This window comes from Periplaneta americana, chromosome 6, assembly GCF_040183065.1.
Source record: "Periplaneta americana isolate PAMFEO1 chromosome 6, P.americana_PAMFEO1_priV1, whole genome shotgun sequence".
Lineage (NCBI taxonomy): Eukaryota > Metazoa > Arthropoda > Insecta > Blattodea > Blattidae > Periplaneta > Periplaneta americana.
In genome coordinates, this window is record NC_091122.1 from 67,433,678 (window position 1) to 67,453,964 (window position 20,287).

Genomic DNA, 20,287 nt, shown 5'->3' on the forward strand with positions numbered 1-20,287 from the left:
AAACAGCAGAAATAACTAAAATGCTCATTCAATTAATAACACTCAATAAAAGAATTTTATTCCAATGGATACCATCCCATTGTGGAATCCTGGGAAACGAGAATGTGGATGCTTTAGCAAAGAAGGGCAGCACTGCTACTTACAGACCTGTTACTAAATCTACGTATTACTCTGTGAAAAGATTTATTAAAACTACATACTTAGATTTCAACAAACAAAATTTGATAACACGATCTCAAGGGAAGAAATGGAACTCTCTGCATCATAATCCACAGTTAATCCCGGCTTTACCACGCAAATCGTCTGTATTTAGGCTGGCAACAGGCCATGACTGTTTGGCCAAATATCTGCATAGAAATGGAATAAATCAGTCTCCTAACTGCCCATTGTGCAATTCAAATCAAGAAATGGATTCGAAACATCTCAAAATCTGTGCTTCAGTGGCTGACCATGAAAATATCTTTGAAGAGGTCAAATGACTTTATTGTCAAAAGCTTGGCATTAGAAAACAACAACAATTTCAAGGAAAGTTTTATTCGAACAGATACAACAATTGTTGAGCTATATTTCAACATAATCTCTAATGGAACAGAAACATTTGCCATACTGACCAGCCTCATGGTCTAGTGGTCAGAGCTTCTGGCTATAGTTCATGAGGTCCCGGGTTCGATTCCCGGTTAGAGCACAGGAATTTTTCCTTAAAGGGGATTATTCCTGTGTTCGTCCATGGTCTGGAATTTAGGTTAAGTTTAGATTTAAGACCTCTCCTGGCACCACATTATCATAATCATCCTATCACATCATCGGGGTAATGTAACTCCGCCTTCCAGGTGCCCCAACCTCAGAAGTGGGTTACAACTAAGCCACGGCCAGGAGAGAAGACCAGAAATGTCGAAATCCAACCTGGTGGCATTGGATAAAAAAAAAAAAAAAAAAACATTTGCCATACTGTGGGATCAACAGAGAAGTATAGACGACTGTCACACACTGGTTGTGATCCCAGATGGCAGACTTTTACGACTTAGGGGTACAAAAGTTGATCCCATGAATGAGTGAGTGCAGACTGGTGAAACTAACACACTACACGAAGATATTAGTGGGAAGTTATTCGCATATATCCAGTGCTAACTTCATGGTCATTCCTTAGGAGATCGTATCTTACAAAGTAACCTTCCATATATCACATCGACGATATCCTTGAAAGTTTAAAGTTTGTATACAGGTAAATACTATAAGGGAAAAGTAGCATACAAAATCTGCTTATAGTGAAGAGAATGGAGAAAAATTCCCCCCCGGCACCGGGACTCGAACCTGGATTTCCAGTTTTACGTGCTGGTGCTTTATCCATTAAGCCACACCAGATTCAAGTTCCAATGCCAGATTGAATCCTTCTCATTCTAAGTTCTACTTATTGTGTGACCCTTTGTTGGCCTACCCTCATGTACAGTGTCACAGTAAGTGTAGACAATGTAGAGACAATGTCCAACCACAAGTACAGAGGTGCACTCATTATGACGGAACATGGGGCCATCTTGAATCACAAAAGGGAACACAGAAACCTAGATCATATATATAACGGATTGTCCATCCCTATGTTAAAATCGATAGCATTTTGAAGAGAACAGCCACCAGGATCGCCACCCGTCCGCCATAAATGAACACGAGATGACAGTACAGTCGCTAATGGAATTCAAATGGGAGTTACGACGTAACTCCTTATGTAACAACTAGATGGCAGGATAGTAAACCTGACAAAAGTTGTTACTGTCAAAGCCTATAAGGCCGAGCAATCTGGGTATATTAGGACAGTAGGTAGAACTTAGAATGAGAGAAATTCAATCCAGCATCGGAACTTGAGTCCAGTGTGGCTTAGTGGATAAGTGCCAGCACGTAAAGCTGGAAATCTGGTTTCCGAGTCCCAGTGGCGGAGAGAGTTTTTCTCCATTCTACAGATTCTTCACCATACGGAAACGCAGAATTACTGCACTGAAACTCTGTATGTACTTCGGTACAGCATAGTAAGAAAAAAAAAAAAAGTACTTGCCAATCCAAATTGTAAGGTACAAAAGATTAGTTTTAAAAACAGCATAAAAATGTTTTGTTGTACTAGTCCTTGAGCAATCTTTCTATATGTCCCTAGCAAAGTCAAATCTCACACTAAAGTAATAAGCAGACTAGTGTAACATCTAAGTCATCCTATACATGAATACAAATCCATATTATGTACAAATAGAAGGTTGAAGACGGAATGTTTGTATTTGATCTATAGGCCTCAATGATGAGGAAAGTTGAAAGATCATCAAGAACCATGTTAAGGGGTTAGGTACAGCTTACAGCAGTAAAATTTTGGAAATATTTAACATTTTTTCCTCCATTACTGTATCTTGTACGATAATGAAAATTGGTATGTGTAAAACACTATCATTCTGTTATATGAAAAATATTTTTACGATTTAATATATATATATATATATATATATACATGGTACTTATGTGTAAAACACTGTCCTCCTGTTATATGAAAAAAATATTTCTACGATTAAAAAATATATATATATATATATATATATATATATATATATATATATATATATATATACATGGTACTTATGTGTAAAACACTGTCCTCCTGTTATATGAAAAAAATATTTCTACGATTAAAAAATGTTTATATATATATATATATATATATATATATATATATAAACATTTGTTTTTAATCGTAAAACACTGTCCTCCTGTTATATGAAAAAAATATTTCTACGATTAAAAAATGTTTATATATATATATATATATATATAAACATTTGTTTTTAATAGTAGAAATATTTTTTTCATATAACAGGAGGACAGTGTTTTACACATAAGTACCAATTTTCATTATTATACAAGATACAGTAATGGAGGAAAAAAATGTTGAATATTTCCAAAAATGTTACTGCTGTAAGCTGTACCTAACTCCTTAAGCACATGTATTTCCCACAGAGTAGCAAAAAGATAACTGAAATGCAGGTTTTAAGCTTTTTTGGAAACTGTTCCTCTATGCCTTATAGTTTGTATTGGCAGTTATTCTTCTGGATTTTAACTTTCCTTTCAGTACTATCCATGTGCGAATTGTCAAGTGAGGTTTTTAGAAGGTTTTCTTGTACGGTTATGAACAAAGAAAGTGAAGCTGATGAAGATTGGCAGCAGAATGATGAGAACCACGTGGCCGAAAGGAAAGTCTACAAGTGAATACAACAATTTAAGGATGACTATCATGAATGATCACAGCATGCTGCTTTTGCATGGTGCAATGCTATATTAGGAAGCATATTGTGCCATCAGCCATTGTACATTGTAAAGTATTTCATCACAGATACCTCAACAAATCACGTTAATTTCACTGACTGCATTCATCTACCTTGAAAATAGAGATAATTAGCACTTACTTTTTTAATAACTTACATAAAATGACATAAAAATTCAGAACATTTTAAATACAACAAAGAGAAAAGTTAAAATACTGTCTAAGCACAAATTTCTGCAACAACTAACTTAAATTATATAGGCATATACCTTTCAACTAAACCACTACCGGCAATGTAGCGGTTTTCAACAATAATTTCATTGAAAACTTTAGATGGGTCCTGGCTGCCCCACTTCCACCTAACATTCGCGATGCTTCTCTCACCCTCCATTGTCCCAGCAGTAGGAGCTCTGCATCGTAGTTTCAATGAATCACCAGCAAAAACAACCTGAAATCATATTGTGTGTCTTTTTTAACTGCCAAAATATTGACAAGTTAGCCTGTAAATTGATTACTGTGACTCAAAACGCTCCCGAGCTTCCAGTCAGGTCATAAGTTGGTGATCCACCGATGTTTTTAGGATGTTCATCTTCCTCGTCTTCAGAGTTAACTAATAATTAGAGGGATACCTTGCTCCTTATTAATAGTGCCAGGGGGAGTAGTCAGCTGAGGAGCTGTGCGCTGATTGGCTCTCCATTTTACATGCGGTACGGACCACAGCATGAACACTGCCGACATGTTGTCTTGTGTTGTGCAGCTGATTGACCGCAGGTCTCATGGTAGGCTCAGCGGATGCGTTCTCATGTGTCCTCCATTGATGATGGCCCGTCGTCTGGGTGCTTAGAAATTTAATAGCCGGTGTCCACGTAGCGCTGAGTTGGAAACCAGAGTCCCGATTCAGGTTATCTCGTTCCGCCATTAAGGCCAGGGTTTCCTTCACTCTCCTATCCCAATAGCCCAAACCCTTTGCCAGGACCTAGGAAGATGAACATCCTGGAAACGTCGGTGGATCACCAACTTATGACCTGGCTGGAAGCCCGAGAACGTTTTGAGTTATCACGTTGCCAGGAAAGCTTCAGAAGTTATTTGATTACTATGATTTACACTGAGGAGTGACATATAATGATAAAAATGATTACGCTACTGTCCTGCCTTAGAGATTGGGTTGCCATATGTCGTGGATTTCACGCACAGTTCGTGATTTCATAGTGTAAGAAGAAAGTCCAGGCTGAAAAGACGAAGTCCGCGATTTTGAATGCAGTTGGACAGAAATCTGAAAAATTCCAATAATTTGTGAGAGAGTGTCGAAATGACATTCAAGTGGATGCAAAATAATACATCTTGCAAATTGAATGAGTCTCTTCTCTTTGACCAGGTGATCAAATTGAAATTTTCCTATTGGACAACAAATAGAAAAGTTCTAAATCTGGGTAAATATTTTTATCACAGCTGTGTTTCTGTGGAGCAGTACTCAGAACTGCTGAAAATTGTAACATTTTATTTCTTTGTACCTGAGCATTATGCCAACTTGAAAGAGTATTTTCTTTGATGAATACTCAACGGACAGAAGGAACAGGTTATCAATTAACGCAGTAAATGCAATTCTGCTCATAAAACTGACGACTCTGACCAATTTTTCCAGGAAACTGATTTGGACCCAACATCTTTCCATTCAGCTCTTGAAATAATGTCGAAGTGGCAATTCATTGCTATGAACTAACAAACGGTCATCTTACGAAATGTTCTAACTTTGATATCATACAATTTTTTGTTCCTGTATTGACGACTGTGACATTGGAATCATTTGCAATCAGTTTATTTAAGTTTATGTTATTTGTTTTGAGAAAATTAAGAGTACATTTGCTAATATTTTCGGCAGAAATACTGTCTGGTATCATGTGATACATATAGAATGAACCAGGTTCTTATAAAATAACCACATGTTCTTCTTTTATAATAATTCGATTAAAATATTCTCTCTTTTCTTCTCCAATAGTGCTATCTTTTCTACCGTCAAAATAAATACTTAAGGATTCTGGTGATATCGAAGTGCTTCGTAAATTTGTTCATGTTTTCTTCTGTGTTGTTTCTTCACTAGAGACCCCGAGTAGAATGTTTTTTAAATTATGTATCATCTATGATGATGTAACTTAGAATCTAAAGCTTTAAGCTCAATGTGCCACCTGAAGAATATGTTTCCGATCAAAATCATGTTGGGGATACATTTAGCTTGCCCTTTGGCAACTACTGAACATATAGGCGATCAAGAAATTGAAACTTCAATTTTTCACTTCACCGTAATACACAGACTTGAATGGTCTGACCCTGAAATAAATGGTAATAATGTAATACCCATGCCAAATAAGATATGATGAAGTGTATCCAACCATGTCCATATTAGGAAGTGATACTGACGCAGTGTCAGTAATAAATACATGGTATTTAGAGTTCATATTATATACATTATAAATTTCTTAGAGATTCATACATTTTCTGTTGTCAATTAAACTGACGTGTCATTCATGTTCTGGTTTTGTGTTTCATTATGGCAACCCTACTTAGAACTCTACTTATTGACAAATTACAGACAACACGATTTTTTTAATCAGTTATTTTACAACATTTTATCAACTGCTATGATTATCTAGCTTCTGAATGATATGAAGCTGATAAAGCCAGCAAAATGAGTAGAGGGTCCAACACCTAAAGTTACCAGCATTTGCTCTTAACGGGTTGAGAAAAAATCCCAGAAAAAACCTCAACCAGGTAACTTCTAATTAATATTAGAGGAGAAAAAATTTGCTCTGGAGCAGGGGATCGAATCTGGGTCCTTGGTTCTATGTACCAAGCGCTCTAACCATTGAGTTACGCCGAACTTCAATCCACAGCACCGAATCGAATTCCTCTCCTTCAGGACCTGGGTTCGATCCCCAGCGCCAGAGCAAATTTTCTCTCCTCTAATATTAATTGTTACCGTAACAGACATATTCTGTAGGACCAAAAAAATTAATCTTTACGTAGATTCAGGTAACTTCTGTTCATCATTACTGGGAAGCAAGATGGTGAATGGATAATTCAAAATGGTTGAGAGCTGCCAAACAAAAGAAAACAAAAACAAAGACGAAAAAAAAGTGAAAACATAAAAGAAATAAAACACAAATCCAAACTAAAGCACAATCCAACATTGAAGAGTAAAGATCTATGGAAGATATTTCAAGTTACTTCACACAAAATAACAATATGAGTTGCATGTCATAATTTCTTCAAAATTTTATAAACAAATGATTTTTATTTAATTTAAACCCATGCATTGGTTGGCCTCGTATTTTGGGGATGAATGGGCAGTGTGCTGTAAAAAAAATTATAAAATAATAAGTACACAAGATTTTAATGTAGAAATTATCAAAGGTTATATCGAGAAGATGTATTTATTTATTAAAATGTCTTGGTAAGATGTTTTGGTGTAATAAATCATGTGCGACTACAGTTTAACAAATGAGGTGATTGGGTTAATATTTAAATATTTACAGAGAACTCCACTCAAGTTTAGCTCTGCAGTCTTTCATGGTCTAATATGAGTAGTTATGATTAGGGGCCGGATGTTGATGACCTAAAAATCTACTTAAAATGATCGTTAAAATGCCCTTAAACTAATGGAAAAATGACAAAATTACAAGAAAATGACATTTAAATATTACTCACTGTACTCGAACCACAACTTCTTAAAAATTAGTCACGTTGTGGAAAGAATGTTATATTTACTCCTACGAATATAATTTCAAATTGTGCTTTTTGTTTCAATGACTGCCCTGCAAATCTTGGAGAGAGGAGGCAACTTCCTGGAATTTGACTAAGATAAAGGAAAAGAACATGCAATAAAATGAAGATTTTAAGGGAAAACTGTAGATTTTAATGAGGGTTTACAATGTGTTTCAATCAGGGGTGGTCCATGTCAGTGCCTTCATTCTCCATCTCCTCCTCCTTCCACTCCTCACTTCTTTACCAGATCTTCCAGATGAGGGAATGTGAATGACAAAACAAATTGCGGGCGCAGCATGCAATATTTGTGTTAAAAATACTGTCTACTACAGTAGACATCCCTTCCGAATCATGTTGAGAACACAACGTCCTGTTCAGGACGTGGTGAAAGTTTCCCCCCTTCCAAACATAAATTCTAAAGACACCCTTATACCGACAAAAGAACAGTAGCAGTCAAAGTGCTGACTTAAACTAAGCTGCTGTCAAGCATTTTATATTACTTCCGTTGTGTGAAGTGAAGCCTTCAGTGGAATGAGGGATGGACTTTAGAGTCTGTTCCAAAGTATAAAACTCAAACTTCACTGCTATTCACTTATTCAGTAGGTAATTACTACTGACCTATTTGGTTAGAAAATAATTTAACAGACCTATCAGTAAAGAAGAAAGTAAAATGCATTTCAAATGATCTAAAAGTTCTTCAAAGTATTAAAAATGACCAAAAAATCCCGAAAAAAATATTAAAATGATCTATTGTTCAAAAAGGTCAAAAATGCAAAAAATCCAATTTAAGAAATTTATTTTTTACGTTGATATAGACATAGAAAGGATTTTCATCAACATCCGCCCCCTAGTTATGATGCTTCCATTAGATCTGAAGTTAATGGGATCAAACATGGCCAAGGGGAGGAGGGGAATCTTTAGCATGGCCTCATTTGAATGAAGTAAAAATTGAGATCCTGAGGCAAGATTATTAGATAGCTGTTTCTCGCCTTAATAACGTTCCTACTTTGTGGCGAGATGTCTCTGCAGAACAATGTCTCATGAAACTGAAGAGGACTCTTGATGGAAAAACCAAGATGGGGAGGGGAAAGGGAAATCGTGGCGAAGATATTTCAGAGCAATACAAGTTTCACAAAGGCTTTTCTATCCCTTCACACAAAAACCGCTATTCTTACTTTCAACCTGTAAATACTTCAAAGGTTTACTTTATGAAATACAGGAGAAATATGATTGAGCAAGAAGAAGTTTACACAATTTATTCACTTTGAAATAATAAGACACAAAACGATACCTGACTGTGTGCTGGTTTCAGTTCCAAGAGTGTTCCAAAACCTGGTCCTGAAGTCGTCCAGTTGCAGTGGAAGTCTACACCTACCCGCAACTTACGCACGAACTGTCCTCTCAAAGGTGGAGGAGCTCCACATTTTGGTGAAGATGTTAGTTTCACAGACACGTTACGAGACCACTCCAAGAGCCAACCAAGTTCACAGTCACATAACAGGGGGTTCCCAGACAGATCTCTGCATGGAAAAATATAATCACAAAATAATAACAATGCCCTATTTGTACAGTATTAGACATCTCAAGATTCTTTGAACTAAATTCACAACATTATAATTACTTACATAATTATTATGTCTTAGTTTTGTTATTATGCAGTAACCTCCCCATAGCCATAGGGGATACATTCCAAAACTTACTGCGGATACACGAAATCACTGATACTATCGAACCCTATAAACAAGTTATTTTTTTTTTTACATACATACCAGTTCCTATGAAATAGTTTATCGACAAATTACAGAAAACTATATTATATGGTTGGAATTTGTCATTTAATAACCGGACATTATACACAGTGCACAGGTTTGACAAATATACATGTAATTAGGTTTGGTACTGTCGATATTTGTAATTTTCAATAGAATGCTCAAGTTTTCTAGCATTTCGAAGTCATTTGTCAGAACATATACCACTATTTGGAATATTTGGAAGAAGGGCACACATAAGACAATATTATTAAGTATATATTAAGTATTTATTTATTTTATATAATAGTCTGACATATTGTATATTTAGTATTGGAGTTCGTGCTGCAATTATGGTTCTCACAACAGAGGGGAAGGAGTTTATCGTCTAGCACTATTTCCAGTCATATGGAATGGGGCATCAGAATTATCCGAGCTTCCACCATGTTAATGAACAGTACCAGAAGCAATTTAATATTGTGGCACCAAATAACACAACAATGTAGCTGTTGTCGAGAAGTTCCGTCATATGGGATCAATCTTGTATAACAATTCTTGCAGAATTTGTATAACAAATGACGTCCATCAATTTTTACCCTTCCCATTGTTGCATTTATAACGATAGAGTTATAAATTCCTAACAGTGAGTAGTTTCAATACTAATGTAGTAAACATCACAAGAATTATTTCCTTCATGTGAAATGTATCACGAGAATAAAATAAAATTCTCACAGTAACAGCTAAAATATTGTGTTCATACTAGTTAAGTTTTTAAAATGGAGCATGATTATGTCCAGATAAAGGTTTGTTTAATAATGTAACTGAGAAAAAAATCAAAGAAACATTTGATATTATCAAAACTTATTCATTTATGTCTGAGTTTATATTTCCTTAAATATTATTCCATAATTACTCTAGTCCAGTAAGTCAGTCAAGTCTGTTACACCATTCTGTTCCTATGGATACACAGTTGAAAAAAAAATCATACAGATGTCAGCACAAGCCAAGATGATGCACAAAGAGTCATTTTGATTGTACTGCTATGTTCACCCATTTTGATTTGGTGAGATTGTGTGTCATACTCTTGCATTATGTTTTAGTCTAAGCATGCATTTTTACTCTGTCAGATCTGTTTGTGTTGTGTTTTCCACAAATAACAACATATAAAGTCAAGATCAAGAGGACATAATAGTGCACGTGTGCAGTAGTTAAGTTGCTATTTTTAAGATTTTTAAGCAAAAAAATTTTAGGTTAGCACATGCTTATGTTTGCTTTGTCATGTCTCTTACCTGTCAGATCTGTTACTCCGTCATGTCTGTTACATCATTCAAAACAGTGCTGTAAAGTAAGGTGAGTGTTCAGTGGCTGAATAATTTCAAGGTAAAAATTGTTCCGGGGCCGGGTATCGACCGGGACCTCTGGTTGAACTTACCAGTGCTCTACCAACTGAGCTACCCGGGAACTCCACCCGACACTGTCTCAACTTTTCCCTTTATATCCACACAACTCGAGTGGGCTGACGAAATATCAGAGACCCACATCGAGTGCACACAAACTCTGAAATTATTCAAATCTGCTTTACAGGGAGCTTTACCTGAAAGACTAGATTTGCATAATATATACGTCACTGTGTACGTTAACAGAAAACCACAATTCCAAGTCACACAGAGTTTGTGTGCACTCGATGTGGGTCTCTGGCATTTTGTCAGCCCACGCGAGTTGTGTGGATATAAAAGGAAAAGTTGAGACGGTGTCGGGTGGAGTTCCCGGGTAGCTCAGTTGGTAGAGCGCTGGTATGTTCAACCAGAGGTCCTGGGATCGATACCCGGCCCCGGAACAATTTTTCCCTTGAAATGATTCAAATCTGCTTTACAGGGAGCTTTACCTGAAAGACTAGATTTGCATAATATATACGTCACTGTGTACGTTAACAGAAAACCACAATTCCAAGTCACACAGAGTTTGTGTGCACTCGATGTGGGTCTCTGGCGAGTTGTGTGGATATAAAGGGAAAAGTTGAGATGGTGTCAGGTGGAGTTCCCGGGTAGCTCAGTTGGTAGAGCGCTGGTACGTTCAACCAGAGGTCCCAGGATCGATACCCGGCCCCGGAACAATTTTTCCCTTGAAATTATTCAAATCTGATTTACAGGGAGCTTTATCTGAAAGACTAGATTTGCATTGTACAGTGGCTGATTACTATGGCAGACACATTGCACTACATTAATTCATGCAGAATATGCACTAAATAGTACTTTCATTTTGACGTTCTCAATCGTCCATTTGTTATACAAATTTTGCAAATGACCCTCTTATATTACCTTGCACGTTATAATGGTTTATCTTGATTTTCAGAGTATCGAAATTACTAACATACTCTGAAAATTAAGATAAATCTTATAACATACAAGGTGACATAAGATTGATCCCGTACAACAGAACTTCTCGACAATAGCTACATTGTTGTGTTATTTGGTGCCACATTTTTAATCACTCCTGGTACTGCTCAATAACGTGACACAAGCTTGGCTCATTCTGATGCCACACTCCATATGACCAGAAATAATGCTCAACAATAAACACCTTCTCCTCTGTTGTGAGAACATTGCATTGCAGCACTAACCCCAACACCGAATATGCAATATGTCAAACTATCAAATAAAATAAATAAATACTTAGTTGTTAGGGAAACATGAACAGCAGATGAGTGATAATTTCAGTATTGTTTGTTGTGCCACATACTGTATTACGTAATTTTCAAAATAAATTTAAATACAAAAAGCATAATATTGAAATGAATTTTTGGTGTATTTTTTTTTTTTCATATTATCTATACTAATAATAAATCTGTAGCCGAAATTTTTCTGGTAATTTTTGATTTTCCAAAAATAATTGGTCCTAACATATATAATTAACCACCCTGAAACCGAAAATCCCTTTTTTGACATTTTTGTTTGTATGTCTGTCTGTCTGTCTGTCTGTCTGTCTGGATGTTTGTTACCTTTTCACGCAATAATGGCTGAAACGATTTATATGAAAATCTTAATATATAAAACTGAATGTGGGTATGTATGTATGTATGTATGTGTGTGTGTGTATGTATGTATGTGTGTGTGTATGTTCTCTCTACAAATCTACACGCTTTGACCGATATGTGCCAAAGTTTGCACATTTAACCATCATAACCAGGAGAAGAACATAAGGCTACATTAAAATTGTGCAAATGGAAGTTAAATTAATTAAATATATAAAAAATAAAAATAAATAGATAAAATATTCATGTATTATATTAAAATGCAAAATCTTCTACAATCAATTGTTCTTTATTATTGTCTGTTGTATTCAACATAGACTTTCACGAGGCCTCGGAAATTTTAACACGAAATTAAATTACATTGTTGTTACACATCATGAAGGCTAAAACTAGATAATTCATGCAATAATTATCTTTACGCAGTCCAGGACCGTATTATGAATTCCTCGATGCAGTTTTGTAGATAGTGAGCAGACTGTTTTATCCAATTGAATTCTAGAATTCTTTCAAACTACAAGGATTGCTACCACATAATTTACTTAATATTGAATAGCCATAGTAGACCTACTATTGCGAAATATTGGCTCATCAAAATTATGCACTAACAAGAATTTGTGTCAAAAACTCATGCGAAACGTAATATGAGTGACAATATTAACTGGAAAAATGAAAGAAGATGATGTTTTTATCCCACATATTGCTATTATAGCTATTCGATATTAAGCAATTATTATAAGTTATAGTAATATTTGTGATAATATTACAATATTATAATATTGAAATAATAATATAGAGCCTATTTTACTGTTACTGTTAACCTGTCTCTTATTAATAAGTTATGGTCACTAATGACTTGGCCGTTTATAGAAAAATATGATTTTATGTTGTGGTAGTGTTCTACATTGCCTTCTCCAGGAGAGTGAATTCTGATGAGTATAGTCTCCGTTACTGCAAAACACCCTGAAATCCATGTATTTGATAGAATCCATCCGTTACAGATTGTAGTTTGATCTTGAAGGAAATTAAATATATTGTGGGCAGAAAGGCTTAATAATGCATAATGCCGTGGTACGATAAATATTATCATCAATCACAATATTAAATATCTTAAATATCCCTGTAGCATAAGGTCTTTATGTTGTTAAAACTCTATTCATAGGTGAGCTGGAATTATTGCGATTAGTCAGTTTCTTTGGATATTAGTGGCACTTTCTTTAATATTCGTCACTAGGGAGGAGAAAACATAAGTAAATATGGTTCGTTTTGATTTTATATAGTTCCCTTGCCGAGGTCTCCGATAAGTCTAACAAACAGTTTATTTAGAAATAGACCAAAATTTAAAACCCGGGCAACGCCGGGTAATTTAAGCTAGTTGGAATATAAATTTAGTTCGCTCTAACTTAGATTTTAGGCTATATGACATTCAAAATACGTTATTTAAAAGGGGGGTTATAAGGGGGCCTGAATTAAATAAATCGAAATATCTCGCTTATTATTGATTTTTGTGAAATATGTTGCATAACAAAAGTTTCTTTAAAAATTATTTTCGGTAAGTTTTACTCTTTGCAAAATTTTGATAGGACTGATATTTAATGAGATAAATGAGTTTTAAAATTAAAATACAATGCCATCTAAGGCGGTGTAATGAAATGAAAACAAATGACTACGTCTATAAGGGGCCTTGGACAACAACAATCGAAAGCTATGAAACATAGCCTAGAGAATGTTTCTGTGTTTGTATGAAGTAATATCGAAAGCTAAATTAACCGATTTGTGTAATTAATTAATTTCACCATTGGAAAGTGTAGTTTCTCTAGATGGACATAATGCTATAATGTTATTACAGTAACTTCTGAGTGCTCTCTGAACCAAAATGATCGCATTTTAATTATTTAAATACAATTTAAATTAAGTAAGATATTAAACGATTTATCCTTCTATCAAACACGAATGTTCCCTGGAACAAACGTCCTATTTTAATTATGTAATTACTTTATATTTATTTCTAACAGGTGCAGCAGAGCGCACGGGTACGGCTAGTAAATAATATAGCAGTACAGAAAAGCTTACAGTCAGAATACACTTACAGCTGTTTCAATGAAATAAGCTCATCAAATGTTCCTTCTTTTATCTTCATAATAAAATTCTGACTTAACACCCTGAAAAGAAAAAAACATTTTACTCTACACTGTTATATGTTTACCCAATGTAATTTTTAAATACGTACTGATATTAACAAAATTAAATTTTATTAAATATTGCAAAAAAATTTCAGAAATTGAATTTACAACACTTCATAACAAACAAAAAAATAAAACTATTAATAGATTTAACTACTTTGGTTCAATGTGGAAAAGTAACGATACAATCACATTACTAACACTACTGACAACAATTTATGACGGAAGGAGAATAATTGAATTATTGTATTGTGTATTAAGAAACAAAAACATTTTCAACAAACAAAATAAACATAAAATGCATTTCAGGCTCTTATTCGAACTGGAACACAAACTTAAACTTGAAAACAGGATGCTAGCAACTGAAATGCATTTCTAAAGGTAGATCAGGAAATAAAAGACAAATTTCAAAATATCATTATAAAAAGAAATTACAGATATGAAGACTGAAGACTAAAGTAATACGAGAGAGAAGGTTACGATGGTACTGATAGGCTACATAAAATGAATGTCAAATCACAGAATCTCAAAGAAAAAATAGACAGAAACTAGCCAAAGAAACAACGAATGGCTGGTGTTACACGAAGTATAGATTAATTTTACATTAATTTGACATGGTCCAACAGAAAAAGATGCTGCTGATATAAAATTTGGAGAAGTACAATCAGCTTTCAGTGAAGAAAACTATTAAACTGAAGATATTCCACAGGTACTAGATAAAATTTCAGTAACAACATGTTTACAAACGTCTTATTCTATTTTACCTGCAACTACCCATTATTACTTAATTTACGGATGCTTATTTGAGTATTTTAAGATGCAAACAATATTCATATCTTAAATTAAGAATATACGAGTAATGGAAAAAGACAATGTTATTGTGTAACAGAATTTAGTATGAGAATTCGTTGAAACTTAATGCTAGTTCAAGTTCATAGGTTTAATCACAGCTGGTGAATTCAGATACTTGTTCATCCATCTCTCAAGTAACCATTCTGTGCATTATCTGTTGTCAAAAATGAAAGCACTTTTTAAGTAGTGTATAGTAATGACTCATAATTACCACTTTCTGAATTGTGCCAACCACGACTGTGTAACTTCGATAGGTGCACAAATTTAATTTCGTTCACTGTCAAGTTAAATAAACACTTTCACTCCCTTTCGACTACCATAAAAATTTCACTTCGCGCCCCCTTGCTCGAATATTGCTTAGTAATTTTATTAGTAAGCTTATAATAGACATATAAAAGAAAATTAGCAATAGAAAAGTGCAGGAAAATAACATACTTTTTAAAAGCATCTCATTTGTCAATGTCATCAGATAGATTTAAGTTTATCATATATGTGTAAGATCATTGGAATATCAGTAGGCCATTTTTGTTATTGTTGTTCTGTTATGTGTTATAGATGGTTTGTGTTTATGTAACTAATTTTAGATTTTGATTAATGTTTATGATACGGAGGTGATGAACATGGTAAGTAAATTTCCAATCCAGCATTTGCTTTTATGACTGAGGGAAGCCATGAGAAACTCCAGTCAGATTGGTCTGCCACAGGGTTTGAACCTAGAACCTCTTCGAATGTGAGTCTTTAAACATTACCATCTGAGCAAATTCACTCGGTTAAGTCTATTAAAATTAATAATATGAAAGGAGTGCTGTTTCAAATTTTCTCATGAAATTCCGGTCAGTGTATGGGACCAGTGCCCACCTAGCATTGTGTTGAATTTCGGGAACTATGTCAGGTAGCAAAAAATTATAATATGGATTATCAGCTTTTTTATTATCCGTTCACTGTTCTGTTCATTAAAATGAATAGTCGAGATTATACTGCATTATCTCGAGGAAAATATTGAACTTATAAACTGAGAAGGAACCATGTCTTAAGCAACAATACTTGGGAGTTTCAGGATACAGCATACAAAATATTACTCCAGGTAAGGACGAGAAGAGCTAAATATTTTATACCTGGGACATTTTATGTAAAGAAAATAAATAAAAATAATTATTTTAGAACAGCAGTGACAAAAGCTGGTATCGTGCTTACATTGTGTAACCACAGACATATACTGTAAACAGGTTAGAGGAGTTTGCTGTACTTTGTTCTATGCACTGAAGACAAGCAGTGACGGTATCATGTCGATCTCCAAACCCTCTGTCTCTACAATATGGACGAGAAGATTTCGTACACAATGGGAAGGAGATTTTCTTGTTGGTGTGTTAGAGAAAAGTAATATGTTTGCTTTATTTAACAGTTCAATTATTAGTATATAGACGCAACATCAAAAGATATTACAGCAATTGTCATGCTGAATACACAGGCATAACAGATATTATTATTATTATTATTATTATTATTATTATTATTATTACTGAGAACTGCACGCATTGTATTCTTCACTTGACATAATTAGGAACACTAAATCCAGACGTTCGAGATGGGCAGGGCACATAGCACGTATGGGCAAATCCAGAAATGCATATAGAGTATTAGTTGGGAGGCCAGAGGGAAAAAGGCCTTTGGGGAGGCAGAGACGTAGATGGGAAGATAATATAAAAATGGGAAGTGGGATATGATGATAGAGACTGGATTAATCTTGCATAGGATAGGAACCAAAGACGGGCTTATGTGGGGGCGGCAATGAACCTGCAGGTTTCTTAAAAGCCTTAAGTAAGTATTATTATTATTATCATTATTATCATTACTATCATTATTATTATTATTATTATTATTATTATTATTATTATTATGATCGGGACGAAAGTCAAATACAAACTGCTGAGCCATTTATACCGGAACCCACACTTTCTGAAGTCGAAATTGCGATAGAAAATCTGAAAAAGTACAAGTCTCCAGGTATTGATCAAATTCCAGCAGAATTAATACAAGAGGGTGGAAGGGCATTATCTAGCAAAATTTATATACTTGTACTTGCAATTTGGGAAAAGGAAATTGTATCAGAACAATGGAGGGAGTCCATAATCGTATCTATTTTTAAGAAGGGGGACATGGCTAAAATGTAGTAACTTTCGAGGAATATCACTTTTGTTGACGTCATACAAAATTTTGTCGAATATTCTTTTGAGAAGATTAACTCCATATGTAGATGAAATTATTGGGGATCATCAGTGTGGTTTTAGGCGTAATAGATCGACTATTGATCAGATTTTTTGTATTCAACAGATATTGGAGAAAAAATGGGAGTATAAGGGTACAGTACATCAGTTATTCATAGATTTCAAAAAGGCGTATGACTCGGTTAAGAGAGAAGTTTTATATAATATTCTTATTGAATTTGGTACTCCCAAGAAGCTAGTTCGATTAATTAAAATGTGTCTTAGTGAAACTTACAGCAGAGTCCATATAGGCCAGTTTCTATCTGATGCTTTTCCAATTCACTGCGGGCTAAAGCAGGGAGATGTACTATCACCTTTACTTTTTAACTTCGCTCTAGAATATGCCATTAGGAAAGTTCAGGATAACACAGAGGGTTTGGAATTGAACGGGTTACATCAGCTTCTTGTCTATGCGGATGACGTGAATATTTTAGGAGAAAATTCACAAATGGTTAGGGAAAACACGGAAATTTTACTTGAAGCAAGTAAAGCGATAGGGTTGGAAGTAAATCCCGAAAAGACTAAGTATATGATTATGTCTCGTGACCAGAATATTCTACGAAATGGAAGTATAAAAATTGGAGATTTATCCTTTGAAGAGGTAGAAAAATTCAAATATCTTGGAGCAACAGTAACAAATATGAATGACACTCGGGAGGAAATTAAACACAGAATAAATATAGGAAATGCCTGTTATTATTCAGTTGAGAAGCTTTTGTCATCTAGTCTACTGTCAAAAAATCTGAAAGTTAGAATTTATGAAACAGTTATATTACCGGTTGTTCTGTATGGTTGTGAAACTTGGACTCTCACTTTGAGAGTGGAACAGAGATTAAGGGTGTTTGAGAATAAGGTCCTTAGGAAAATATTTGGGACTAAAAGGGATGAAGTTACAAGAGAATGGAGAAAGTTACACAATGTAGAACTGCACGCACTGCATTCTTCACCTGACATAATTAGGAACATTAAGTCCAGACATTTGAGATGGGCAGGGCACGTAGCATATATGGACAAATCCAGAAATGCATATACAGTGTTAATTGGGAGGATGGAGGGGAAAAAGACCTTTGGGGAGGGCAAGACGTAGATGAGAAGATAATATAAAAATGGATTTGAGGGAGATGAGATATGATGCTAGAGACTGGATTAATATTGCTCAGGATAGAGACCGATGGCAGGCTTATGTGAGGGTGGCAATGAACCTGCGGGTTTCTTAAGAGCCGTAAATCATCATCATCATCATCATCATCATCATCATCACTATTATTATTACTATTACCATTATTACTGTTACTATTATTATTATTACTGAGCAGTAAGTGTTACTATAATTCTTCTATACATGCATGAATATTAATGGATTTTTTAATTCTTAGATCTCTTGCCTTAAAGGATAAAATCACAAGACTACATCTCAACATTAAGCTTTTAAGCTTTAGATGAGGGTAACTATTATCAGTTATTTACTAGTTATTCATTTAATAACAATACTAATATAACAGAAAAACTGATTCAGTATTATATGCTATGGTAGGAATGGAATGAACTATTGAACTCCAGGAACTGAAATCAGCCTTAAATCAATGCCAGGAAGAGAAAGACAAATAAATGTAAGGAAGCCAGTTATCTAGTGGCGTGGAAAACAGCTTGTGCTCTTAAGCCTTTTAATGAAGGAGAGTTTCTACAAAGGGTAATGATTAAAGTGGCTGAAATAATTTGTCCAAAAGAAGTTGTTAATTTTGAAAAACTATGCAATATTTCTCGGCAAAGTATCCAGAGAAGGATTCAGGAGATTTCTGATTTAAAAAAAAGTGTATTATTTCCTTAGTTATTGACGACAGAAGTGACACTACTGATACAGCAAAGCTTGCAATTTTTATCCACAAAGTTGATGAAGGACTCAATGTCGGTGCACAATCCACCACTATTTGTAGTTTTAACATCAAGTACCTCTTCCCTGTCTCCTTATTTCATAAGCTTTCTCTCACATGTAAACACTGTTGTTCGAGCTTTGGTCACCACTATTTTAGAGTGAATTACAAAGTAAAGTTTTCACTTACAACTTCTCTAAATTCTCCAATCCTGCAAATGTATGTATATTAATGAACTTCAGTCTGTTGCCATATAAATCCCTGAAAGAACAAAAGTATAATTTTAAATAGTAATTAGATACAAGCTTATCTATATAAATTTAATTATATTAAAATTAATACTTACAGTCTTTTAAGGTTTGTTAAATTTGCAAATGCTTCGTTTTCAATACTATAGATGTGACTTCTGCTCAAGTTTCTGCAACAAAAAATAATATTCTCTTAATTACCTTAATTAATAAAATACGTGACACTTATGTACAAAGTCACCTTTTTGAATATACAGAGCAGTGTATATTGGAGAGTACCGCATTCTGGGTGGTGGCAGCCATATTTACTCCTTGCTTGGCACAGAAGCATAAGCAGTAATGCTAGAACGAAGGTCATTAAGGTGATATCATACATGTTGTTGTGGTTTATTGAATACAGTAGACATGGATTAATAAACATTATTGTCATAGTGAAATGACTCATTAGAGATAACAATATTTTATTTATCTTATGTCCATTTCAATAGGGATAACATCAGCAATTTTCTACTGCAATTCTCATACCAACACTTCGACTGTAATATTTAGCAGATTGTTGTAGTGCATTTGCTATAACAGAAAATTTTCTTAACAATAAATATATTCTAGTCCTAAAATACAGTGATAAGACTTTTTCAAAAATATTATAACAAGTTGGGAACGTATGAGTTGAAGTGTTAATGAATAAAGACTTCAAATCCTTTAGTGTCAACTCATTTTCTACCAACGTTTCACATTTTTCTGCATTTATAATTATATCAAACACGAATTTACAAGGGTATATACGAGATATTTCCTTGTACGACTTGACAGTCATTAATGTGCTAATAAAACTTATAGATTCACCCCTGTTATCAGTTATTAGAGATGAAAAACACTTTTCACAAATACTATTTAACTTATTTTGTTTTATTTTGAACAAAACTGATCCCAACAAATAGTAAAGAGCTTGTTCACTGAAGTCAGTATTTATATTTTCAGTTAAATTACAATTTAGCCTATATCAATTTCCTTTTGCTCACTTTAATCTTCACTAGACCTTTCT

General features: G+C 34.4%; 1 protein-coding gene across 2 annotated transcripts in view; it reads right to left on the reverse strand.

Annotated features, from left to right (window-relative positions):
- Window positions 1-20,287, reverse strand: part of Remo (Remoulade) — a 180,364-nt gene that overhangs the window by 143,748 nt on the left and 16,329 nt on the right. For both annotated transcript variants that reach the window (XM_069828272.1, XM_069828271.1), the window contains exons 3-7: window positions 19,341-19,412; window positions 19,184-19,255; window positions 13,915-13,986; window positions 8,340-8,568; window positions 3,559-3,737 (exon numbers count right to left, since the gene is read on the reverse strand). In XM_069828272.1, the coding sequence (XP_069684373.1) occupies window positions 3,559-3,737; window positions 8,340-8,568; window positions 13,915-13,986; window positions 19,184-19,255; window positions 19,341-19,412 (624 nt within the window). The remainder of the gene's footprint in view (window positions 1-3,558; window positions 3,738-8,339; window positions 8,569-13,914; window positions 13,987-19,183; window positions 19,256-19,340; window positions 19,413-20,287) is intronic.